This window comes from Egretta garzetta, unplaced genomic scaffold (genome assembly GCF_000687185.1).
Source record: "Egretta garzetta isolate BGI_Z169 unplaced genomic scaffold, ASM68718v1 scaffold53, whole genome shotgun sequence".
Classification (NCBI taxonomy): Eukaryota; Metazoa; Chordata; class Aves; order Pelecaniformes; family Ardeidae; genus Egretta; species Egretta garzetta.
In genome coordinates, this window is record NW_009259312.1 from 3,470,318 (window position 1) to 3,496,907 (window position 26,590).

A 26,590-nucleotide genomic window follows, 5' to 3' on the forward strand; every position below is an offset into this window, starting at 1 on the left:
GAGCAGGTTGGGTGGCAGGGCTGGTGACCCCGCGGGGACCCACGCTGGAGCCGTCTGCTCCTGAGGGATTGCGGCCTGTGGAAGGGACCCACACTGGGGCAGTTGGTGAAGAACTGCAGCCCGTGGGAAGGACCCATGCTGGAGAAGTTAATGGAGGACTGTCTGCCATGGGAGGGACGCCAGGCTGGAGCAGGGGAGGAGCGTGAGGAGGAAGGAGCGGCAGAGACAGCGTGGGATGAACTGACCACAGCCCCCATTCCCCGTCCCCCTGCACTGCTCAGGGAGAGGAGGTAGAGAAAATCGGGAGTGAGGTTGAGCCTGGGAAGAAGGGAGGGGTGGGGGGAAGGTGTTTTAGGATTTAGTTTTTATTTTCTCATTACCCTACTGTGATTTGATTGGCAGTAAATTAAACTAATTTCCCCAAGTCAGGTCCGTTTTGCCCATGACACTCACATAATTGGTGGGTGATCTCTCCCTGTCCTTATCTCGATCCATGAGCCTTTCGTTATGTTTTCCCTCCCCTGTCCAGCTGAGGAGGGGAGTGATGGAGCAGCTTTGGTGGGCACCTGGTGTCCAGCCAGGGTCAACCCACCACACCAGGGCAGGTTTATTCAGATCCCTGGAGCTTTCTCTGAATCCAGTTTGACTTCTGAGATGGTTACAAATCCTTGAGGTGGTGTGAGTTTCCTGCAGAGCTGGAACTGCTGAAACACTGGAGGGATCGTGGTGCTTTTGTGGAGCCTGTATGTAAATACAGTAACTGGGTGAATGAAAACCCAACAGTATAATTCTTCAGCATTTCTTTAGTTTCTTGAAGCCTGCCATGCCTTTTGCACTGATATGAGACTTCTGCAGCTCCCAGTGATGAACCCCCTAAAACAAATGACTGAGATTAGTATTATTTATAGATAACCACAGAGATCATTCATTCCTCTCAAGCTGTTTATTTTTGGGCAGCCCAGTGAAACTGATGAAATTGCCAGTTGTCTGAAATGCTACTGCCAGTTGTTTGAATGAACGGTATTGATTATAGTTACAGGACTATTCATCTCATACTGGCACGCATACAATACATGTATTATAAAAATGTTGTCTCTGTTGACAGCTGGGTTATGAAATGATACACTGAATTATACGTCCTTATAGGCAGTGTATACGTAGACTTTTCTTAATCCTAATTCAAAAATATTAAAAGTTACTTGAAGGAATACAGAATGGAGTATCAGACTTTAAAGAGTATTACAGTACCTTCATTAGAAAGAACCAGTTAACGAATTTTTGTTGAAATGAGATGACACAGTGAAATCCTGGTGGATGCTAACTGGTCTAAACGATCTTCTGCTGTGGAGGTGGAGAAAATTTTATTTTATTATAGGAGTAAAGGATTTCTTAGAAGATGCAGACACAAAAGAGACCATTTAAATCTACTCTATTACTGCAGTTTTGTTTTAAACTCAAAGAAATCCTTGAGGCAAGCCCTGTTTGCAGTGCATACCATAGTAGTCTTCTGGTTTCTTAGCAAATACCTTCATCATTCTGATTTTTTTTATTAAAAAAAAAAAAATGCAGTGATGCAGTGATCGTGTTTGTCTACACTTACCCTCAAAAGTTTTCCATCCTTCATTCTGTCACTTAGTTAATGGTGTGTATCCCAGTTGCCTGGGTTGCTCCATCACATCACCTTTTGCTGTGGGATTCACTGGAGAGAAGCTCAGCAGATGGCCCTTTGGCTGCAGCTCCCATCCCTTCGCTGGAACAATCTGTTGTTCTAACTCAGAATGGGTGAGAACATACCCCGAAAGTTGACATAAAAGCCCCTCTCACGTTTCAGAGGATGTGATCTTCATTGATGCTGCTGTATATTTGAAAGATTCGTATTTTGAAAAACTACGATCGTTAAATAAAGATTAAATACAATTTTAAGTACTGTGCTTGAAAATTTCCATTGTCTTGCTCTGTAGTCATGGCTGATCAAAAATAGATTAAAGTGCTCAGAGCATTTTTTTTTTCAAAGTTTTACTAATGCGTGCTTGATTGTATCTGAAATAACACCATTGTCTCCAGTAGCTACCCCGAGAGCAGAATTTCCCCATATTTACCTGAACTAATTGGTACATTGAACACAACTTCAGTGGTACACAGTGGTGACAGATGTAACTGTAGAATGCTTGGGTGTGTTTTAACATACATTTGCAGTTGTAGCAAATTTGTTAAATAACTACATTTAAGGCTTCATACAATATGTAAGTCCAGATCACAGCTGGAGTAGATTGACTTAGCATGCCTGATGTAAGTGGATAGAAGGAGATTGATACCACCATGATTCTTAAAATGGTGTTTAACTGTTCTTTTTAGCAATATAGGGGATAGAAATCTACAGATTGGTGTGTTGTTTGGTTGCCAAAGGATCATATTCTTCTTCAGCTTGTGTTACCTATGATAGCTTTCAAATGGATATTTTTTTTATCATAATTTCAATTTTCCATGGCATAAACTATCAATTTCCTGAATAGGAAAATTATTTTTTTCTCTTGTTCTTCCTTCCTTTTTCTTCATAGTCTGAGATTTTTCCTTACCAGTAAGTAATACATTTATATCCATGAAAAAGCTTCATTTGAGCATCTCTCGTCATGGGTTTTTCCAGTCCTAGCAAGCCACTTTTTAATCTGTCTGCTTCCTTCTGCTCAGCACTTCTGCTTTCTTTTCCTTTGCATCAGTCTCTGCAATGAAGCTGTCGTAATACAGCCCCATTAATCGATGGTGTTTTATTTTAAAATACTTTCTCTAAAAATTTAATCTCCTCTTATGAGGTGGGATATTTAGATGCTCATCCTCTATAAAAGTGGATGAGTTAGCGGAATAATTATCCTACACGTTTCTGGGAGAATCGACACCCCCAGCCCCATGCTGTCAGGTGAAGAGAGATGGATTCTGCTGAGAACTTGCGTGGTGCTGCTGGCAAGATATAGTAGCAAGGATAACACACCAGCTACTGCACTTGGCAAAATTTAGGGGTCTCTTCAGCTGTGATGGCTCTGCTTAATTGTTACCGGAGCCTCCCTGGCTGAAATGATGCATTTCGGAGCAGCACAAGCTGAACAGTTGCGATGGCAGAACATGCTCCTGCTGCTCACCAACAGATACACTGTAAATGCAAACAGTAGGTGCTCCCTTTACCGCGAATTCAAGCGTGGATGCAAGTTTGACTGTTCAGCTGCAGTATCAAGTTGCTCACAAAGCTAACTTGGGGGTTGCAAAGCAGGTATTTATGCTTGATACATAGTCTCAATACCTTTGCTTTTCTGGCTTCCTTGGCAGAAAGGACAGCTTGAGGCTGAAAAAAATGTACAGTGGTGAATCTCTCTATTTTTTTTTCCTTTTTTTCTTTTTTTTTAATTAATGGAGAACTGTGATATTTTCTACTGTTCACTTCAGAGTAAAGAGGAAATAATCCTAAGGAAAGGTGGCCTTCCCGAAGCAGTATTTTCTTAGTCTTCTGTGGAACTGTAATATGACTGATTCTGTCCTGCTTGTCTTTTAAAGATATAAGATCAATTATGGTAATAATTATGATAACAATAACCATGGGATGGTTGTCTGGATTCTTAAGAAAACGATGGCAGAGGAGGAAATAGGGAAGGGCAGTATCGTTATTCGAGAGGGTGCTTGTATATGGCTTCTAGCTAAAAGTCTTTACGTATGATACTCTTCAGTATTCTGTGCGCTTCTCCATGAAGACATTAACAGCTTGTCAGAGAACTCAGATGTTGAAATTGGACACTCTAATGTCTTTCAGCAGTCTGCTCAGCTGCAGAAATTGCTGGGAGGATATTCCAATGCAGGCCCCTACTTTGTTCTTCGTTGGTAGCAATATCCATTGCAAGAGCCAGTGTGCTGGTGTGTACTCTCCACCGTGATCTTCCATTAGATGTCAGTGAGATCTCTGCTTCTGGATGGTTTGGTTGGGGTTTTTTCCTTTCAACAGAGTGAGAACATGTGAGCTTGCTTAGCTTAAATAACTGGTTATTTTTCAGATCTAGTTAATCACAAGCCCAAGTTCTTCACTGGAACGATCTTTCCAGGGTCATCTATTCAAGTAGCTTTTTCTAATCTTAGGCACCAATTTAACTTTTTTAACCCAGAAACCAAATTATGCTGTTTTAGAGGAAGAGCCCTTACCTTCTAAATCGTGTTTCCTCTTCTGGTTGATTTTTGTTATTTTTAAAAAGTCTTCATTTATTATTTTTTTCCTTTCAAATCAAACTTGGTTTTATTCTTTTCCACTGCAATTGTGTCATGGATTAAATGCGCATCTCCTGTTTGTGCAGACAACATCTGCTTATATCAAGGACAAAAATTTTAAAATTATATGTACAGCAGCATCATTGTGTAATATTACTGTAATCAGTAATGTTTCTTAATAAGCTACACAACAGTATGATTGCATGATTCCTGAAAAGAGTCTCACAAAGGTGAGTTAAGTTTCACGGGGGGAGATTAATTTCTCACTTGCTCCCTCCAGTCTCTCAAAACTGATATTGGGAAATAAATCTTTTAGGAGAAGAATTTAATTATCTTGCATTTCCCACATTGTTGGCTCTAATTAACTGACTGCGCTTTGGATGCTTTCCCTTATTTGGGAAGTTTGGACTCTGTAGATACAATGGTTTTAGGAAGAGACTTCAGAATGCAGCCAGTCAGAAGACTACAGCTCTGTACAGCATGATTAGTTTCACTTATTGGCTTGACCCAGCACGTTTATTCTGCTTAGCTGAAGTCATGAAAATCCTGGATACTGTACTCATTTACATTTGTTTGAACTGTCCTTTTGGTAAAAGAATTCCTTGGCAGAAAGGACAGCTTGAGGCTGAAAAAAATGTACAGTGGTGAATCTCTCTATTTTTTTTTTCCTTTTTTTCTTTTTTTTTAATTAATGGAGAACTGTGATATTTTCTACTGTTCACTTCAGAGTAAAGAGGAAATAATCCTAAGGAAAGGTGGCCTTCCCGAAGCAGTATTTTCTTAGTCTTCTGTGGAACTGTAATATGACTGATTCTGTCCTGCTTGTCTTTTAAAGATATAAGATCAATTATGGTAATAATTATGATAACAATAACCATGGGATGGTTGTCTGGATTCTTAAGAAAACGATGGCAGAGGAGGAAATAGGGAAGGGCAGTATCGTTATTCGAGAGGGTGCTTGTATATGGCTTCTAGCTAAAAGTCTTTACGTATGATACTCTTCAGTATTCTGTGCGCTTCTCCATGAAGACATTAACAGCTTGTCAGAGAACTCAGATGTTGAAATTGGACACTCTAATGTCTTTCAGCAGTCTGCTCAGCTGCAGAAATTGCTGGGAGGATATTCCAATGCAGGCCCCTACTTTGTTCTTCGTTGGTAGCAATATCCATTGCAAGAGCCAGTGTGCTGGTGTGTACTCTCCACCGTGATCTTCCATTAGATGTCAGTGAGATCTCTGCTTCTGGATGGTTTGGTTGGGGTTTTTTCCTTTCAACAGAGTGAGAACATGTGAGCTTGCTTAGCTTAAATAACTGGTTATTTTTCAGATCTAGTTAATCACAAGCCCAAGTTCTTCACTGGAACGATCTTTCCAGGGTCATCTATTCAAGTAGCTTTTTCTAATCTTAGGCACCAATTTAACTTTTTTAACCCAGAAACCAAATTATGCTGTTTTAGAGGAAGAGCCCTTACCTTCTAAATCGTGTTTCCTCTTCTGGTTGATTTTTGTTATTTTTAAAAAGTCTTCATTTATTATTTTTTTCCTTTCAAATCAAACTTGGTTTTATTCTTTTCCACTGCAATTGTGTCATGGATTAAATGCGCATCTCCTGTTTGTGCAGACAACATCTGCTTATATCAAGGACAAAAATTTTAAAATTATATGTACAGCAGCATCATTGTGTAATATTACTGTAATCAGTAATGTTTCTTAATAAGCTACACAACAGTATGATTGCATGATTCCTGAAAAGAGTCTCACAAAGGTGAGTTAAGTTTCACGGGGGGAGATTAATTTCTCACTTGCTCCCTCCAGTCTCTCAAAACTGATATTGGGAAATAAATCTTTTAGGAGAAGAATTTAATTATCTTGCATTTCCCACATTGTTGGCTCTAATTAACTGACTGCGCTTTGGATGCTTTCCCTTATTTGGGAAGTTTGGACTCTGTAGATACAATGGTTTTAGGAAGAGACTTCAGAATGCAGCCAGTCAGAAGACTACAGCTCTGTACAGCATGATTAGTTTCACTTATTGGCTTGACCCAGCACGTTTATTCTGCTTAGCTGAAGTCATGAAAATCCTGGATACTGTACTCATTTACATTTGTTTGAACTGTCCTTTTGGTAAAAGAAAATATTTTTATTGTGGCAGTTTGATGGTTTCTCTTTATTTCCTAGTAATATACTCCATGTTATGTTTTTATTCAAAGTTAATTGGATATTTTTTCTTTGAGAATAGTTTTGGGGGCTGGGAGGGAGGAAGGAGAGGAACAAGAAGGGAAGCCACAGCTTAGAAAAGGATCCAGAGCCAAGAGACTTAAATTGCACTTCTAAGATTTGAAATTGCTTGAAAGTATTCCCTTCAAGGACACAACCTTGGTGTGTTTGTTGGTGCTGTTTTAAAGATACTAATTACTGTGTCATGGGTAGATTTTATGGAAGGGAAGTTTTCTTTCTGAAGAACAGAGATCAAATCATACTTGCTTCTTTTGGAACTAAAGTGTAGTGTGTATCCATATATTCACAGCTACTGAATTATCCTGCTTCTGTCAATCTCTCTGTTCCTGTAGTCCTGCAACAAAATAAGAGGGCAGATTCAGAGTATTTTGATTACTCGAGAGTAAAGAGGAGGCTCCTATCAGCTGGCCACCATCTGAATCCATGTAAAACCCGAGAATTTTGATGGGATGAAAGATCAAACATAGATTAAAGCAGAATAAAATCCCAAAAATTCCGTGTTTAAAGAGACTCTGTGAATTTATGGGTTGCATATACTCTGTGTAAAATTGTCTTTCCTGCTGTCCCTACTCATAGCACGAGCACGACTGTCATTGAAATAAACCAGAGGGAAAAACATTTCTTCTTTTTTTCTCATTTATTTTTGCAAGTAGCAGCAATTTCTGACTCGTTGCAGGATCACATCTCTGTGTTAGTTAGTCCCATCATTTTCTGTCTTCATTTTTTACACAGTAACAAAAAAAGAGGAAGTGCTGTATATAAAAGTATGTTGTTAAAGCTATAAACATTTTTGATAGAGCTGGGCTGAGTGTGGGGCCTGAAGCTGCCTTGAAAATTATCTTTAAAAACTGACTTTGTATCTAGCTGAGGATGCAACAAATACATTGAAGAGGATGAGAAAAAGAAGCTGGGATAACACAAATATATTCCTTGAACAAAGAAAAATAAACTGTTTTAATACAGTAACTCAAAGCCTGGTTGCTTTCCTTAATAGGATGGCTTCAATAGGATTTAATTTAGGACTAGTTGCTCTAACCTATGGAAAAAATGGAGAGCCAGGAAGAGGTGCTTTTTTTGTTTTTGAATTATTTTGATGGTTACAAAATAATCTGGGAATTTTCAGGTCATAGAGTTTGTCATTTGGTTTGTTTGATGTGGTTTCTGTAGGTCTCGAGACTTCTTGACATACTGGACTGACAGGGCTTAACTAAAGCTAGTGACCACCTAATGGCGTTTGCATTTCTTGCACATTTTTGCAGACTTTTCTTAATTTAGTGGAAAACTGTAAAGGTCGGTAGCTTGCTATATTTGCATACAGTAACTTCAGGGTTCACCACCATGCTCCTAACCAGAAAGGCTGTTACAAGTGTATTACTCTAATGAGAAAGATTAGAAACAAATAGGAATATTTTTTTAATGTTTCATATGTACTTACTGCAGATTCAACTGTGAGGTAAAGAACGGCATAATAGAGGGACTTGAATGCCTGTTTTTTTCTTTTAAAGGTGATCTCTGTAGAACAGGAGGTAAGAAATATCGCCTGGGCTTCTTTGGGAAGCTTGGAAGAGCTGATGAATTCATCAGTCCTTTTTATGTGGCTCTACTGAAGGATTTAAATCTTCATGTCTTCAATTTATTAAATTATTATGAGAAAGTCATTCTATTGTTATCAAATTCATTTTTCTTATACAAGTTTCTATGCTATTTTTGTTATGGAAAGGTATTGTCTCATAACATTGCCAGTGGGAAGGAGGGCTTGGACTGGCTCATGTAAATGGAAAATATACGGAGAAAATCAGAGTACAAAGAAGTCTTCTGTGCCTATAACTGACATTTCTTGGAAAATGAGGTCTCTTATGCCTTCTATTATCGTCTGGAGAGACACTTCACTTAGTCCATTAATCTATCTGAAAAGCTTTACTACCTGAGTTCACCAAATAAATCTATTCCAAGGCCTACAACATTCTCAAGTCCAAAAATAATCTGTTGATGGGCTGCTTTGAAAAGTCTGACACTGTCGGGGAGTCTGTTTGAAAATCAGACTAGGAGAATTCAGTAACAATAGCCTAGCATTAGCTCCGTACGATGTATTAGTTTAAACAAATACAAGGACACATTATCATAGTCCTTTCTGTTGTCTGCTCTTTTGGTAGGCAGCATAGAATTAGGTAAGAGTTATATATGTGTGTGTGGAGAGAGGGAGGGCTTTCCTGTTTTGGAACCTACGTATGTGATGAGCTACCATTTGCTGAACAATGTGAATGCTTCTGCTGATGACTGCTACACTGGTTTTAACGAAAGAAAAATATTTATTTTAAATTTAAACTGAAATTGGCACTGATATTTGCAAGTTAAAATTCAGAGTCATTAATCTATAAAGCCTGGAAGATACTGTGAATTAATTTATAAGAAACTAGTAAAGCAGAAATTTAATATGTTTATATTTGGTAGGACATGGGTATGTTTAATTTAAAGTAAGGCTTTATTTACAGTCTCTAACTGGAGTCGCATATCAGTTTCTATTCTGCTGTGCATAGCAAGCTGATTTTTTTTTTAAAGCTTATTTGAAAGGGAGCCGAAAAATTAATCGGGTTCATTGCCTTCATGAAACAGTTCCTCCCATGGTTACGTCTGTGCCTGCTGTGAATAAGGGCTTCCCTACCTGCAGAGCCTGGTCGTGTCATCCAGGACTGGCAGTGTTTCTCTCCAGTTTGTTGTCTCTCAGTAAAATCCTTCCTATCCTTAGCACAGTTTTGTTCCGTGATTGACCTCCCAGAACAGGTAGAGCTGCAAACAAGGGATAACCAGCAACAGGGACAGGTCCTCAGGGTGATGATGGTCTTCTGGAAGGAGCTCATCCTGCAGCTTGCTGCAGAGGTAGAGCAACGGTACAAGCCCTATGAGAATTTCTCTTAAGACAGAGAAATTTATTGCCACCTATCATCCAAACTCCTACAGGTGAGCTGGTAGATTGGCTATTGGGAATGCTGTCATAGTGATAACGCTGCCATTTTAAGGCTGTTTCCCCCAACTTTGTACTGGTCTGGGCATTGCACAGTTGTGCTTGAGAGACTGGTGAGGCTCATCTGCTTGTTCCTGGGCTGAACAATACCCCCTAAATGGGCCAATTCTTGCGGTACGGCAAGGACTGCTTGAGAGCTGTGGAAGGTTCACTGAAGTGACTTACTGAGGGAAGGATCCACAGTGCATTGCTCTTTAGAGATTCATACTTATTTTCTGTCATAAGGATTAGAGTTTTTCTTCCCAAGACCAGAAAATAACTTGGATAGTGTTCTGGCGCCTTTGTTGTTTTGGACTTCTCCCTGCCTCAGTTTTCCTCTCCCTCCTGTTTGCACAGTGTTTTTGCAGGATGCTTGGAATTTGTTGGTGTATACAAGCAAGGTGTTAGCAGATTTTGTGATTCTTGTGAAAAGCCAGAGAGGAGAATTTTTTAGATACTTCTAATAAATGCTACTATTACGGAGAGATTTGGATTAAGGATGATAATGCATCGCTGTGGATAGAGCACGTCTGTGAACCAAGCGGCTAAGGAATGAGTTGGAAAGTAGGCCTGATACAGATGATTGAAGAGTAGGTTGAAAGAGTATTTATTTCAATAGCAACAAAGTTGCGTAAACATGTATTTTATTTACATGCAAAGAAACATTACATAAAAACAGGCCTATGTTTGAAATACAGTACAAATTATTAAATCCAATGTACCAGAAACTCATAATGTGAAAATAGTAAGAAGTTTGCAGTGAGCAGACTGGTTAATTGTACATACGAAACAACAAAAAATTCATGACATCACTGATAGTAACCTTTGTGAGTATTTGACAGGCAGCACACACAGTCTCACCTATCAAATTCCACTTTTTCAATCAAAAGAACTGCCAGCGACTTCAGATGTTGTTTGCAGTAAAGATTAAAAAAAAGGGGGGGGGGGGGGGAGGGACGCACGACAGGCAGAAGAATCTCGGGGGGGAGACACGACACGACAATGAAGATGCTTTTGCATGTAAAACTTATCTTCCTTGAGTCACTTTAGACTTTTCAAGGGGCACCGAGAATTAGGCTTAGGAGCCTCTTGGATAGGAGGTCGTGGATGCAAAGCGTGGGTTGTAACCCACTGATGATAAGCCATGGTGTGAACAGTGCATGTAGCATGGTAACTTTGGTAAATGTCAAAATATTTTCAGAGGAAAGCTAATGTTTGTTAACCATGTTTCTAATATGGAGGAACTGTAATGGAGATAACATAATCTGACTTTTTTAAAAAATACCTGTGGTTCTGCATTCATTTGTATATATGCTGATGAGATAACATATATGATGAGATCACAGCAATATTCTCTGGCCTGGTTGGTGGTTGTGAACAAAAGAGCTTCTAACTCATAGCACTGGAAGTTACGTGAGTCTTCTTATTTTCTGTTTACTAGCAAGTTTGAGAGGGAGAGACGGGAGGAAGGGCTGTTCTCTGAAGTTATCGATTTGCAGGTGTTTTCCTGTGAGGAGAGATTTTAGTAGGTGTTAGTAGAGAAGTGGCTTGGGAGGTGCAGAAGTGCCATGGTGTAAATCAGACTAAATCACCTGAGTATCCCGAGTACAGCTGGATTGTCATGCAGGGGGACCTCCTACTAGAGCCAGCTTCTTGGCAACTTGACCCTCGGTTCTCATTCAGTGGCTTGTGCACATACTTCAGCCTGTGTCTGTTCATCGGAACACCTAAGCGTGTGCTTAAATTTGTGCGTGCAGCTTTGGGATCCTAGGACATTTAGTAAGGCCTTGCTGATGTCAGTGAAGCAATTCTGTGCATGTAGAATAAGGTTGACCAAGCTGTGATTCTTCAGGTGCGTGAGGTTCTAGAGAAATTCAAGTGCTGCCCCACTCTGCCACTGTCTCAAGGCACGCTGGGTTTCTGATGAGAGGACTTCTACCACCTCCTGAGTAGAACCAAAGGGCTGCTAGTCTTCTCTGTCAAGAGAAGATAGGAACCTGAGTTCCCCTTGTCTATCACCATCACATGTACCCCCTGCAGGCCACAGTCTCATGCTGTTGCTGATGATTAACGAGATTGTTCTCCACTGATGAATGTAGCAGGGTCTCATGGAGCACAGAAAAGCAATGGAGTTGCACCAGGTTGACATTTCACTATACAGCTGGCTGAGAGCAGACTTTGAACCAGTATTTAAAGCTACAACAGTCTGTCCAAACCCTCTGAGATTAACAAATAATTTCAATTTAGGCCTGTCTCACTTGGCTGCCCCCTCCTCCTCTGAAAGGGCAGCAGTCAGTTAAGAATTAACATGGAGCAATGTGACTTTCTTTCACAAGCAGGCTTTAGCTGTACCATTTCCATCAATTTTGGCTTCCACATTATTCAGCTGTGCACCAGACAACTCTTTTGTTATATGCCAATTAACCCAGCTTGATAAATAGTGATTATGCATAATTTATACAGAATAATATTCTTGTTGTTCCCTGTAAATAAGGCACTGGCTTAGCTGAGGGTACTGGTCTGTGAATTACTGTCAGATGCGATCGTGAAGGTCCAGGAGGCTGGTAGCGAGGACTCTTTGGACTGTAAGGCAGATGGAAACGATACCAAGAATAAAATTACATGGGGGGGTGGGGGGGGAGGGGCTTGTAAGGGCAGGTGGGATTTTGGTTTTCCAGTTCTGTAGTTTGCTCTTTCAATGTACTGAATGTGCCTCTCAGTTGTAGTTCAGTTCTCACTGAAGTCCATGGGAGCTTCTCCAATGATGTTGGTGGGTACTTGATTGGACCCCTAGGGAACATCTTCAAATGATTCCCCTGGCTGCTGAAGCCAGGTTTTCACAGCTGTTCTGTTTCCTCTTCTGCATTAACTGAAGTCTCTCAGACCGATAAGCTGACAGCAGTGGGACAGGAGGAGTGGGTGAGAGTTGCATAGCTCCATGAACCTTGAGTCAACAGGGGGAGGAGGTGCGGAAATGTGAAATCCAGTCCACTGGTCCAGGATGGGCTTGCAGCGACAGCACTTGCTGGAATGCTATTGCAGAGCCTTCAGGAAAGTGTTAGGGAGTGTTGCTTTGGGTAAACGGGGCTGTCTGTCAGCCGGCACCACGCTCTGCATACACAGGGCCAACTGGAAGCCCTCTGGAGCTGGAGCCTGCTTGCACAGCTGCTGTTTTGGCGATCGCATCTCCTTTCTCCTTGGACAACCTTAATCCTGGCCTTTACCTTGTGGTGAATTTTACCCAGTTCAGTGATTCCAGGTGTGTTTGCCATTTTGCCTCTTCTATCTCATCCTCTGTAATATATCCCCACAGGCCTATAAATGGCACCACCTCAGCAGACTCAGCTCATCTTTCATCACACTGCCAGAGCCTTGTTTTGATTTATTGCCTTTCACCACAGTGGCCCAGAATGAAGTCAACTTCTGAAATCACTTAGGGAAGGATCTGCTGAACAAGCATACATTTAATAATATGCCTCCGCCTTTTTACTTCCTCCATACTGGGATGTTCCAATGAATGAGAAATCCCTTCAGCGTAACACTGTGCTGGAGGTGGCTGCTGCTGATTTGCAGCTCTGAGGCGCAGCATTGCCTTTAATTCAGCCCTACGTTCTGCCAAACATCCTCAACTGCAAAATGCTGCCTTATTTAATATTGAATAATAAGTGACTGACTTATTTTTTCTTCATACTACAAACTGCTCGCTTTTCTCTTAGCCTGTTGTTTAAAGTATTGATGGAATAGGGGAGAGAGATTGTCTCAGAAGATGATAGTGGTAGCTACTTGGATACTCCCTGGTCTACTACATCTTGTCAAATTCACATTGAAAACACTTTTTTGAGCAGGTCTTTATGTTCCAAGGCAAAACCCTTAATATCTTGTGGAGTTCTTATTACTTTGAATAAAATTATAGAAACATTCGTGATTTTATCTTGAACTATTAAATGTTATTATGTGTTTATTAGACTATGCCTATTAGTAGAGTATATTGGCTGTCTGTAAGTAAATGACTGCTAAATTTCCTTGTGTTTTACAATTGAATAACTTTTGAAAGTATGGGTTTTTCATGTTTTTCCTCTGACCAACCTTTTTTAGAAAAATTGCTTCAGAAAATAAGAGATACAGTAACAATTCAAAGTGATCGCAGCACACTGGCGTAACATACTAGATGAAAATGAAAAGCCTTTCAAATAGTGCAGCAGATGGAAAGAAGTCATTTAACTCAAGTGTGTGTTATGTGTTTGTGTTGCGTGCACACTGTCGGTGTTTCTGCTGGGGTCAGTCAGGAAGCATGAGCTGGAGTCTCGGGCGTGAAAGACACAAATGATTGTGGTTTGTTGTGAATATATTTAGACTTTCCTGGGGAAAACTTTGCCAGGTCCTCTGGCTCCCTCACACACGTGTTAGCTCATCTTCCACGATTCAGGGAGAAAGGATTGTGTGGTTACGTGTGTAGGATAGACTAAGCCTTTTCTCAAAGGGTAAAAGCCCAATGAACTGCTTTACATCCACACATTAAGTCCCTAATGCTCCCTAAACTTGAGACCAGTGCCTGAACTCTTAAGCATCCAGGACCATGGATCTGCCTGTTGGGAGCAGAGCGTTGGCATTGCACATGCTGCTGCTGTTGGCACAGCATTGATTATCCTGGAGAAACTGAGTGGAAACATCTCTTCCTCAAAGCACAAAAGGCAGATACCATTGCCTTTCCATTTCTCTCCAGCACTGAGTTTGTCTACAAAGAGAAGCCTCTTGCTGCTCCTCCTCCGGGTATCTCCTCCTCCGGGTATCTCCTCCTCCAGGTATCTCCTTTGGTGTCAGGACCAGCATAGGCAGTAAGCAGAAGAGCTCACAAATAACACAAATGCACAGTATTTAAATGTGAGTTCCTCAACAGTGTTACAAAGTCTTTTTTCTAAGAGCTTTTTGATTTAAACTGTGTGGTATGTATTTGATGTCCTCCCTTTAAAACTGAAAGGAATTCTCCCTTGTGAGCAGCTTGTGGGAGTGGTGGGATCAGGATGGAAAGTGGTCTGTTAACAGTAGAAGATTGTGGAATGCCAGGATGGGTTTAAAAATAGAAAACTTGGCTATAATTTGTGGTGCCTGATTCGAGAGCTTGAACTCCATCTTGTAAAGACACAAGATGAGGCAGTATTCTGATCAGCACATACTTAAGTATAGTCCCCAAACGCCTAACATTTTTTAGATCATCCTCCAAAGAAATCAGTTGATTTGTATGGCACATATATATGTCCGCTGACCTTTAAGCCATTTTAAGGTTTAAATGCCTGTTTTGCTTCCCTCAAACTCCAATAGATTATACTTCAAATTGAGCCATAATAATCTGATTCATAACCTTTCAAAAGGAACATTCTCTTAAAACTCTGAATGGTGTTTTAAAAAATCAGTGTGTAATAGTGATCCTAGTTAAACAAAATCTTTTTATAATTTGGACCTACTGATAAGGGGCTTTTCCTGGAAACTGGGTGGATTGACTCCTGGGTTTCTTCCACCATCAGGAACGTGTTTCTTTTAATGAAAGTGAAACATACTTTAGGTTTGCAGGACAAGGTGCTCATTTTGTGCTTTAGTTTCATCAAGGTTCTACAAATTTATTTATTTTTTTTTTAGCTTTGTGGCCCGTAACCTGAAAACAGAGGTACCTCAGACTCTGAATGATCTTAGGTTTGGCAGCAGCTTGGGAACTAAACCGTAAGCGAGTAGTTAATAGCAGCAGCACAAGTAGCATAGCCTGTTCCAAGCTGCTCTGGCCACCTGCAGTACGTTCTCTGACCAGATGAACACCACCTTTCCAAAAGCTAAGCACAGCTTTCTTAGGACAATCAAGGTGCTGTTCTGCCTGCCTGTCTTACAGTTTGGTGCTGAAGGATGTCCTTGTTATTGACATTTTACATATGTTAGCTAGTTTTTTAAAATACCAAAGTTTTTATTTGCATATACATCAAATTGGCAGTTTGGGGGCAGAGACGTTTTGGTCCAGGTTTACCTTTCTGTGAGTACAGTTACACCAATGGACAAAGTACATCAGACCCGAATGAACTTCGGCTAGCTTTCCCTGAGTGCTTTCTGAAACTGTGCCTTTCGTCAGCCTTTCTGACTAAAAGGATCTGGCTTCAGATAATGCACTTCTGTCTCATGGGCCATCATGGCAGGTCTCGACAGACACCTATTGGCATCATGGTGTGCGTGAGACGCTGTGCTGCTGGTGTTCCTACTAGCACTCTTACAGCCTAAGTGGCCTGTTTTTATTGTTGCAAGCTGGCATTTTTCATATGCTCATAAAATTCACACAAATGTTTCAGCGTGAAGAGAAGATCCAGCATGCAGCAAATTCATGTACATTGTTAGGGTTTTATTTGACTGTAGTAGTATATATAAAGGCCAAAATGTGTAAAGTTTAATGAGTCGAGTCATGTATGACATAAATAACTTGGCCTACTGAAGGAAAGCAAGGTTGTGGTAACGTGTTTGTACAGCACCCAGCACCCAGGAACTGTAGTTGTGATCAGGGTTCCAGAGTCATCCTGAAAAGCAGATAAGAAATAAAGACTCATTTAATATTGCGTGATGGAGTTGTGATAGGGTGACAAAAGTCATCTTGAATGGGATCTTGACCAGGGAGTGTTTGGGGATGCTTGGATCTGGACATTTTTGGGTTTGGATTGCTTTCCAGTAAATGGTTTGTAAAATATGAATGGATTAATCCTTATGCCCTTCATTAGCAATTTAATAAACACCCCCCTCCCAGTGCTTGAAGGTACTGTTTTTATTTTATTGGCCCATCCAGAAAGAAATGCAAACTGAAGGAAGTGTATATGTTTGAAGGAGGTGCTAGAAAGAACAAAGCAAGCAGAGTAGTTCTTTATAAAAAGAACCAGATAAACCACACTGCAATTCTAGCACTGAGAAAACTGTTGCCATAAATGAAGTAACAAGAGTAAATAATAATTTTGTTTTGCAATCTGCTGTGAGGTTTTGGGTTGGGTTTTTTTGTTTTGGGGTAATTCTTTATGTTCGTAAGGGCACATCCTTTGTTAGGTAGGGTGAGAAGTGGCGTTATAGCTGGTATCTCAGGAGGATTTGTATTCAATTCCAAGTTGTATCTTGGTTCCCTCGCACCCCAAGAATATTCACTATTAACTATTTCAGAAATGCATGTTTTCAGAAATGCTTCTTTTCTCAGCTGAATTTTAAACAAGTCAGTGGAATATTTTCTTCTTGGCAGAATTCGGTGACTTAGCAATTTAAACGTAAAAGCTAGTTTTGTTGGCCATAGGTAAATGCAGTTAATTTTTAATTCTTAATATGATGCGTTTGCTCTCAAGTCTGCCTGAATCCCCCCAAAGTAGCTCATTCTGTATTTGGGGACACTGCTGTGCTGAACTCCTCAGGGCTCAAGGTAGAGAGAGTGTGCCTTTTCATTCCGTGTGATAAAACGGAAGGGAAAGCAAGCAGTAGAGGCATTGTTGGTCTCTGTAAGAGCCTGTATGCTTACTCTATGAAGTGACGTTAATGATAACCCTTGTATTATTACAGCAAGGAAGTCATAGGATGGAGCCTTAGATAGAAAATAGCAACTGCTCTGAAATACGCTGCATATTATTCCGTTATAAAGTAGTCCCATTAGTCTGTTGGCAGAGGCTGGCAGTGAGAATTGTCTGGAATCCAAGACAACTGGCAGAGGAAAGTGGAGGGAATAAAATTATTTCACAGCTGAGGGAAGCACAGAACACAAACCCAAGGAACTGGTATGAGCAACACGCAATAATGTCAGCTGTGATTGTGCTCCTACAGCGCCTTTCGTCCCAAAGAGCTGTATAATTATCAATAAAGCAGGCCTTATGGTGCCCCTTTGACACAGGTTAATTTTGTCAGACCTATTTTATAAGAAATTGATATGAACAAAGGGGAAATTATTTGTTCATACAAACAGTAATGAAGAAGGAATAGAGTCTGAGGTATTGTAACCTCCAACCCCTGACTCCAAAACTACCAGGCTGTTACACCCCTGGGCAGAAGTGCGCTCTGTGCCACGCTTGGGAGGATCCCCCCGACTTCTACAAGTCAGTTGTTAATGATATCATCTAGTGGAAATGGTATATTAAGATCCATCCATTAACATATTTCTTTGTCAGCTTTATACATCTTTTCTCTAAACAAGCAAAATCCAAACCTAGTTGTGAATGTTCCTAGTAACACTTCAGTTGTTTATAGTAGGAACTGGAAGTAAAAAAAAAAAAAGAGGGAAAAAAAAAAAGGTGTCACAGTAGTTTTCACTTTAGCTTCCAGGCAATAGGCAGTAGAAATGTCAGAGCCTATACAACCTTGCTATGTCAGAAATCCTCACAGTCACTAAAAGGTAGAAGGACTAAATACCATTAGAAAGCAAAAAATAAATTTTAAAAAGACACAAAACATCTAATATAGTAACTTGTGTGAAATGGGACATCTTTTGAGATTCTGGCCTGGAGCCTTCCCGGGGTCTGAGTGAAAAAAAATCACATCTGGTTAATCTCAGCACGTTCCTGTGGCGGGGCTGATTTGACTGGAGGGAGGATGGAACTGCTCGTAAAACAGAAGGCTGGGGTTCATTGAGTTACGCTGACGGTTAGGATGGCTCAGCTGCTATTCAGTACAGAAACAAAGATTTTTATTTATTTGGGTTTGGGTTGGGTTTTTTGGTTGCTTTTTTTTTCTTTTTTAATGCAAATTCTGCTCACCACTGTGATCACTCTGGCTCTGAGCATTTTCCTTCCTTGGCAGGAAACACTTCAGTCTCTCATGACCTGAAAGTTCCTTATCTTCTCTTGAAATGCTCAAGAATTCACAGGCTTCAACCATACCATCCCTTCCTCTCCTGAAAATGTTGGCATGTGGCAGCTAACTTACTCGTGAGAACAAGTCCAGAGTTAAGCCTCCATTAATAAATATTCACCTTGCACCTAATGCCAAAATAACAGCTTATTATGAGCCGCCGTTGGGTAACTGCTGCTCAGGACCTCTGTCCCTTGTTTGTGGAGGTTGCAGCTTTTTCAGATCAGGTTATAAAGCTACTTGGTTATGTGTAGTCCTTGGAAACGGATGCACATCCACAGCATTAATAACTATAATGAAGAGCAGTTTCATAAAGGCATAGCTCAGCAAAAAAAAATTGCCTTTTTTGGGGTTTTTTTTGAGGAATGAGGTTGCGTCAGGATTTGTCCAAATCACTTCTTTAACAGCCAAAGTATGTGTTTGACCATCTGCATTTTTCAAATAGGGAAAACCAAACATAAATCAACTGTTGTTAATTAAGGAAAAATACCAAAATTCTTACTCGAACATGAGTGATTCTGATTGTCAATAGCAAGTAGTTTGTAAAAAGAGCTTAAAGCTAAGGTTTGGTTAGCCTTTTTTAAATTTTGCTTACGGCTCAGTGATCTTAGAATAATAATGTAATTAAAATGAATGTAGTTCCGTGTTTGGTTTTTGGAAAACAAGTAACAATATGGCAACGGGTTCATGGATGTTCGTTAGGTTCATCTGATCACGTATGAGATTAGGTCACAAACTAAACGGACAACTTAATGCTACAAAATTGTAACAAAGTTGTGAGTTCAAAAATGCAAATGAATGTTGAGGACCAAAATAATTGGCTTTTTAGCATCTCCTTACATAAACAAAGGTTTGTTTGCCTTTTAAATGGGCCGGTAAAATTGAATTGGCACCCTACAGTGCGTGCAGAATACGTAGTCAGAAATAAGCTATAAGAAATAAACAGAGGAGCTTAAGAGATGAAGATTTTTCAAAACTAATAGCAGAGAGATAGTCTGTAGAAGTGTTAAATACTAAAGATCTGTGCTGAATACAAACCTGAACTGGGGGAAATAAGACTGGGCAGGGGAGTGCACTTGTTAGAAGATGTTGTTGGTGATCCTCCAGAATTTTTAGGGAAAAACTTGCAAATATCTCAAAGGCCAAATCAGAAATTCTCACCTGCCCTGGGATGCTCCATGCAAGCAGCAGCTCCATGTTGGCTAGAAGGTATTGTTTGGAGAAGGTCATGCTTACCGTCAGGCTGTTCAGACTCTCGATTGGTTTTTTTCTCAGGTTGCTCACAAATTGAGAATGGGCTCTTGGCATAAATGAGCACAATCTATGAAAATAGACACACCTTAATTCAGTGTTTTAAGACAGCCATGCAAACCAGAATTTGGTCAAAGGACAAAGACTTTGAACCATTTTTAAAATGTTGACCACAATGCCTAGGTGCCATATCTCTCAGAACAAGAGCGAGCACACACCTCACCTATTCTCAGCTGGTTCCCAGCATGGTGCAGAGGAACTGGTCCATGATGGAGTCTGCCGCTGCCGGTTATCTTTACCTCATGCCTGTTCTCTCCACTGACTCCATGGGACGTAGGAACAAGCAGTCCTAGTAAGAGCTCATCTGTATTCTTCATTATAGTCCTACACTTAGATAGCAGGGTAGGCTTTCTGAGCCCCCTCGTGACTCTTTTTTTCAGATACTGCATCCCTGTAAATCTGAGAGATTTCAGTGGAGTCACAGTTCAGTAGTATTCTGGAGCCTTATACCTGATAAGAAGTAATGTGTGAACTCCCAATCATTTGAAATACTCTGGGTTTTTAGGGTCAGGAGACATTTGAGAGAATGTTTTGTTTGCATTGCAAAAAGGGACGTTTCCTGGAATACTTGCTCTTCTCTGCTTTCTCCTCAGTACAGAATCTACATAAAAAAACCCCTAGTAAACTAGGCCATGAATAAATATGTAAAAGAAGCCTGATCTGTGAGGTACTGACTCTGTGTGTGTGAGGACACCCAGCTCTGCTAGCCCCACTTCAGTGATTATTCCCATGAAATTAGAGGGCTTACACACCATTGAAATGATTTGGAAACTGCCAGACTTTCTAATGTAGTCTTTCTTTTTCTTTTTTTTTTTCTTCACCTGTAAGTTAGTGCCTTTTATTTGTTACTTCAGCAGGTAATTTTTGTGATAGCTTTTCTATTTTATATCCTGCTGGTATATAGTTTAGCAAAATGCCTTTTGAAACGGTGTATTTAATTCCTCAGTCACGCCTCTGGGAATAAATTCTTGCTGTATTATAACTTCTGTCGTATCTTTTCTTCACCTCGGTTGAGAACTTTCATGAACTTTTCTTTCAGAAATCACTACTTCTTATTCCCTCACTGTGCCTCATGTGCGTCTCTTTTCTGTCTACACCAGCTGTTATTTGCTGCTGGGATCCATGACTGGTCATGTCCTGTTACAGCGGCTTAAGCACTTAAAGAAATTCCTTAATAGCATTTCTATTTTTGCGTCTGGATCTGCAGGAAGAAAATCAAGTTTTCACACCTGACTACCTGTTTGGGGTGTTATCCATGATGCTGTGTCAATGAGCTGATATTGTGGAGAAACCTTTTTAAAATTACTTTAACAGGCTTTAGTGATTCTGAGTGGTAGCATTTATGGTAGGAAATATTTTATGACGATACTTTTGGAAGTAACGATGCTGTATATTTCTGTGTAGAAGTCATGTCGTCTTTACTGGTAATTACTTCCCCTTGCTTTTTGCAAAGTCAAATATGCAGCGTTTTGGCAGAAGTGGTTAATGGGGCTAGCTGAAAATTGTTGTTCAATCCAGTTCTTGACAAGTGAAATTGTTAATGTTGAATGAACATTTTTCTGGGAAACTTAGTTTCATTACAAATGGGACTTCCTCATCTCAGTACAGAAATGTTTTGATTTAGAAGTGCTTCTGTGCTGTAGTGTATTTCAGTTTTACAATCTTTATGATGGGCCGGAGCCCCAGCATCTCATGTATCAGGCTCCCTCCATGGGAAGAACCCAGGGTCACAAGAAGTTTGCTGTATTCCTACAGGGTTGAACAACAAAGAAGTTCTTTTCCTTGCAACTCCCATGAAGTTGACCACGTTTATATATTGAAATACTTCGGGTTTTGTCCATTGTTCAATCTCTATAAAGTACGGGAAATGAAGTGTTTCCCCAGATAAGTACACGTTTAGTCTAAAACTACATTTAGAGTGTTTACTGGTACTAGGTGAGTTCCTCAGGACACCAGAATGGCTAATGACTAAAAACCTCCAGGTTAAGGGATATCAACTTCTGTCCCATAAAGCAACAATATGTTTTCCTCATTTGTGTTGTCATTAATGAGCCATACACTTTCCAAATTGCTCTGAAAGATTTTAACACTCAGTTAAGAAGCTGAAAAAGACCACGCCCAGATTTCATACAGAGATTTCAGAGTTGTGGGCTGGAAAGGAATAAAACATCTGGATTTCTTTGAATCAGATCAGAATCAAGGTGGGATACCAGGGGAAACTACATCTTAATGTTTTGACTTTTAGGCAGACCTGATATTTGTTACATAGCTGCTAACAGAGCTCTTGAGTTGCTACTCAAGGGAGGGAAGGTATTTTACAGACAAGCAATGTAATCCCATGTTTGTTTTTAAAGAACATGGAGAGATTAGTGGATTATAACAATATAGCAGGACAAATCGCAATCAAAAGTGTGCTCAGGCCAGTTTAATTGTGACAGAGTTGGTACCACTCACAGCTCACACTGAAATTAGTGTGTATCATCTCATTAATTCATTCCATACATACAAAATATAGAACATCATACAAAATAATTTCAGGATTGCTTAAAAGGCTTACTTCAAATATACTTTGAAAGTTTGTTTGTGTTTATTATATGTCAGATTTTAACACCCCTGTCTGTCTTTGTTAGTCTGTTCGCAGTTTTCCAGAGGAGTTTATGCCATCTTTGGATTCTATGACCAGATGTCAATGAACACACTGACGTCATTTTGTGGAGCCCTTCACACATCCTTCGTCACACCCAGCTTCCCAACAGATGCAGATGTGCAGTTTGTCATCCAGATGCGGCCAGCATTAAAAGGAGCCATCCTGAGTCTCTTGACTCATTATAAGTGGGAGAAGTTTGTGTACCTCTATGACACAGAACGGGGTAAGCACCATCATTTTAAGTGATTTTTCTATTTCATAACTTGCTATAGGTATTACCAGAATCAGTACGTGCAGCCCATCCCAATTTTCTTCTGGATGCAGGTAGCACATTCTGATGATCCTAGAAAACAAGTTTGTTCTGAAGAAACTAAAATGAATGGATAAACGAGAAGAAGGCATCTTCATATTACTGATCATTTGTAAAGAGTCTGTCTGGAGGATAGTGTTAGCAGTGTAAGCGTTCAATCTGGAACACCTGGTTTCCATGGAACCGCAGACTCAACACTTGACAGGGTTTTTGAGTCCTTGCAAAATAAATAAAGTTGGCACTATGAAGTAGGCTGTTAAACAAGACCTTCCACTGCATGTGGCATTGCAAATCCCACACCACTTTACATAAATGCGCTTTTCTTCTATCACTGGACAAAGACAACCCATGCTAAGATACGCTCTGGAGATGTCTAGGCATCAATAACAATCTAAGAATATAATGTACAAGATGCTTTAGGGCTCTGCTGGAGAAAAGATGCTCTAGATGTTGTCACATGGTTATCCAGAGATGAATTCAGATACATGACAAGAATGACCAGATACATTTTGCGAAATAGGATAGAGGTGCCTCTGCCCTTCTCACCAGCTTTATGATCAACAACTCCAAGACCTTCTTCAGATCAAAGGGGTCTGGATAGAGCCAAAGAAGCTTAGATTCCATTCCTGGCTCCCATGACAAAGTTCCAATACCATAGGCTACTGTGTATTGATAAAGATCAAGTCTTCAGTGGCTGCGCTTTTCACACTGAAGATTAATAGCGTCACCCAACTAAGGACATACCATATATTGAAAGTAATTTTTAGTCTGATTTTAGGTGAATGCCAAGAGTTCAGAATTTTCTGCGTGATTTGGAGGTGTTAAACATTTCTAGCATTGAAAAACGCTAGCTATGAGGTAGAATAGGAAAGTATGGAGAAGGTAAGAATGCCATTAGTTTTTAAATCTTTTAAAACCACTACCCAAACATCCATATTTCTGGTTTAGTCCACTTCTAAATGAAAGCTTCTGTGAATATGCCATTTGTCTGAGTGAGAAAGGTGATAAAAAAGATTATGTGACTGACAGACCCAGATAGTTACAGAAATCATGAAGGAAAGCTTCCAGACCCAGACTTGCATTTTTCTACAATTCTCAGTGTGTACAATTTTTAGGTAGACATAGTCCAATCATGAGCTTGTTATGATGACTAATCGTTTTGGAACAGTTTAGGTTGTGTCTAGGTTTCATTTTGCCTTGTTCATATGAAGATATTAGTCGCAGGTTAAAACACAGCTCTTGCTGGCCAAATTAGCTCCAGGAATCTGACTTTACCTCTCTTGCCTTCTGCCCCTTGTCTTGACTTCCCATTTACATCCTACTCACAATCTTACAGTTACTAATCAAAATCACATTGTGAACTTACTGTGGCGCGCATACATATTATGCTCATCGTATGTCATGCTAGACATTCAGACTAAGTGTCAGACTGCACAATCTGAATTCAGTGACTGTAGGATTATAAAATGTAGTTCAGGGTTAGAAGGTAAAGGACAGCTGTGTCTTTAGGATAGAAGAGGCATCAGTGCATATAGGTGGCTTGATGATGGGCTTTAAGTTGTTTGGGATAAACTTACCACGTCTTATCTTTCCTTTCCGTACATATATCCTCATTTCTGTTGTTTGATAGCATATTTGCCGTCTGCTAAAACAGGAACGAAAATGAACAGTTGATTACCTTCAGTTACTGCTGGTTTAGTTCAGTTAAAACAAACTTGGTAGCATTCTTACCAGAGTTACAATTGATGTATTCTTCCAGGATTAAAATAAATTAAGAAGATTCATATAGGAGGGAGAGGCAGGACAATTAGGTGCTGAGAAATAGGCATTAGGTTGCCTTGGTTGTTGAAAAGTAATTGTGGATGACAGCACCTGTACATGTTCCTATGCTGAGACACCATTGGAAATGAAACCACTGGAGCTGTCACAATTTTTAATAATTCCTATCTTAGATACTTAACTGCTTTGGGGCACAAACACTGTTGAGAGGTGGTGTTAAGCAGTTTACTGTCAGTTCCTGAAATAAAATATCATTTAAATGAAGGTTATTATCTCACTGGTTTGTTCTGAGAATCTGAGAAATTGCAAAACATTAGACTGCTCTTTCTTATGTTGAATATTAGTTATGGACTAAATTGTTCTGGCAAGTAGTTTTACAGCGTTCTGCTGAAGCAAAACACTGCCATGTATCAAACATTGCATTTACTATTAATAAATACTGCAGTGTATTACAGATGCCATACAAAACTGAATAAACCTTCTTGTGGTTTTATACTGCTTATTGAACTATTTCAATTTAAGGAGAATCAGCTTTATAAAACTGTTTTCCTTAAGCAGCGGCTTCTGTGCCATCAAATCATATAATCATATGGTTCCCCCCTCGGTGACATTAGGCACAATACTGTGTTGTTTGGCTCCTGCAATGAGGCTTTTAATCCAGTGAGTTACTGTGTATGTTGTATATTTGCAAGTACATTATTTTCTGTTGCTGGACTTACTCTCCTAGTACCAGCAGAAAAACTAAATTATACTTCACAGAGAGTAATGATGCATTAGGAAATGGCTGCTAAGGGGAGAAAGGACATTAAGCAGTGTATAGAAGAAATAGTCGTATGTTCATTCCATGCCACATGCTTTTAGTTCATGTGAAAGGGAAAGGCAGGGTTGATCTCTGTTTGTATTAACTCACATCAGTAAGCTGACACTGTTGGTTGCTGTGATGCGTGCAAAATATCTGATTAATTATATGGTGCTAACTGCCTCAGTAGGCTTCTCTGCAGTAGAACTAAGACTAATTAAGATTATGTCAGGATGAAATGAGATGGGCTTACATACAGAAACCTATTAAGAATTTGGGTAGCACTTGTCAGGAGAGTCACCTTTTGCATCTCATGCTGAGGATTATGTTTCATCAAAAACCTCAGGTTTATTTTCAGTCTTCAGGTCTGTTTCTCCTCATGCTTTACTGTAAATCAGATGTTATTCCACTGAAGTCAGTGGACTGGAGTAACACTACTATGAATGTGTGGAGAGGTAGGCTTGTGGTTTTCATAGTCACCTTAACGTTGTGGGAAACTATGAAGCACTTCTCATTTAATTATAAAAATAGTATGGTAGATTGTAATACTGGAGCTTTTGTTTATTTAGATGTCCATAATGTTTCTTAATAACATTTCCATGTATTTTTGCCTGAGAAACACTGTTTTGTACGGATTCTTCACTTTCCATCTGTGAGTACAACACAGGCATTTTGTCTTAAGTTACTTTGATTTGTCATACCGACTGTGCACAAAGATGTCATGCAGATCATTTAAACAAAATCACACCAAGTGATTTCTGTGATGTGCATCAAGTCTTCTTCCTCTTCCTTAAGATCATAGCATAAGAATCATCACAGGACAGGGATGTAACTGACTTTGTTTAATGCCTACCTACACAATGGCATTGCTTAGGGACAGGGTTTAGTGGTGGGATGGCAGTGTTAGGTTAACGGTTGGACTTGATGATCTTAAAGGTCTTTCCAACCTAAACGATTCTATGATTCTGTGGAAGCTCAGTCTAGACAGAGGTTCATATAGGTCACAGTCTTTATGGCATCATAACCAAATACCTCTCTCAAACTGAAATTCTTCTGCCATTTGGTTTTGATTTAGTCTCTCACTAGGTATCTAGCGACACCTAAAATCAAGGGGGGGGGGGAAGCTCTGGTAAATAGGGTTATTTTGGGCTAATATTTTTTTTTAATTGGTTAACAATGGCTAAATGAAGGCTGAGGCATGGAAGTGTTTGTCTAAAGCCCCAGGCTATGTGGCTAAGATGACTTGAAAATACCTGTTTTAAAAGCAATTACATCTTTAATCCTTACTGCCACAGAAACACAAAAATTTGACCTGAACATAACGGATGGGTAAGGATGCAGAAGGCCTGAAAATATAGTTTCAGAAAATATGACCTGTCCTATTCCTCTTAAATTCTAAAACCTTCTGGTTTCCTGTTGCATAAGA

At 39.8% G+C, this 26,590-nt stretch overlaps 1 protein-coding gene across 1 annotated transcript in view; it reads left to right on the plus strand.

The window, feature by feature from the left end:
• GRIA3 (glutamate ionotropic receptor AMPA type subunit 3) overlaps positions 1–26,590 on the plus strand; it is a 166,443-nt gene that overhangs the window by 14,122 nt on the left and 125,731 nt on the right. Inside the window, exon 2 of the mRNA XM_035891946.1 lies at positions 22,260–22,499. Coding sequence (XP_035747839.1) covers positions 22,260–22,499 — 240 coding nt within the window. The remainder of the gene's footprint in view (positions 1–22,259; positions 22,500–26,590) is intronic.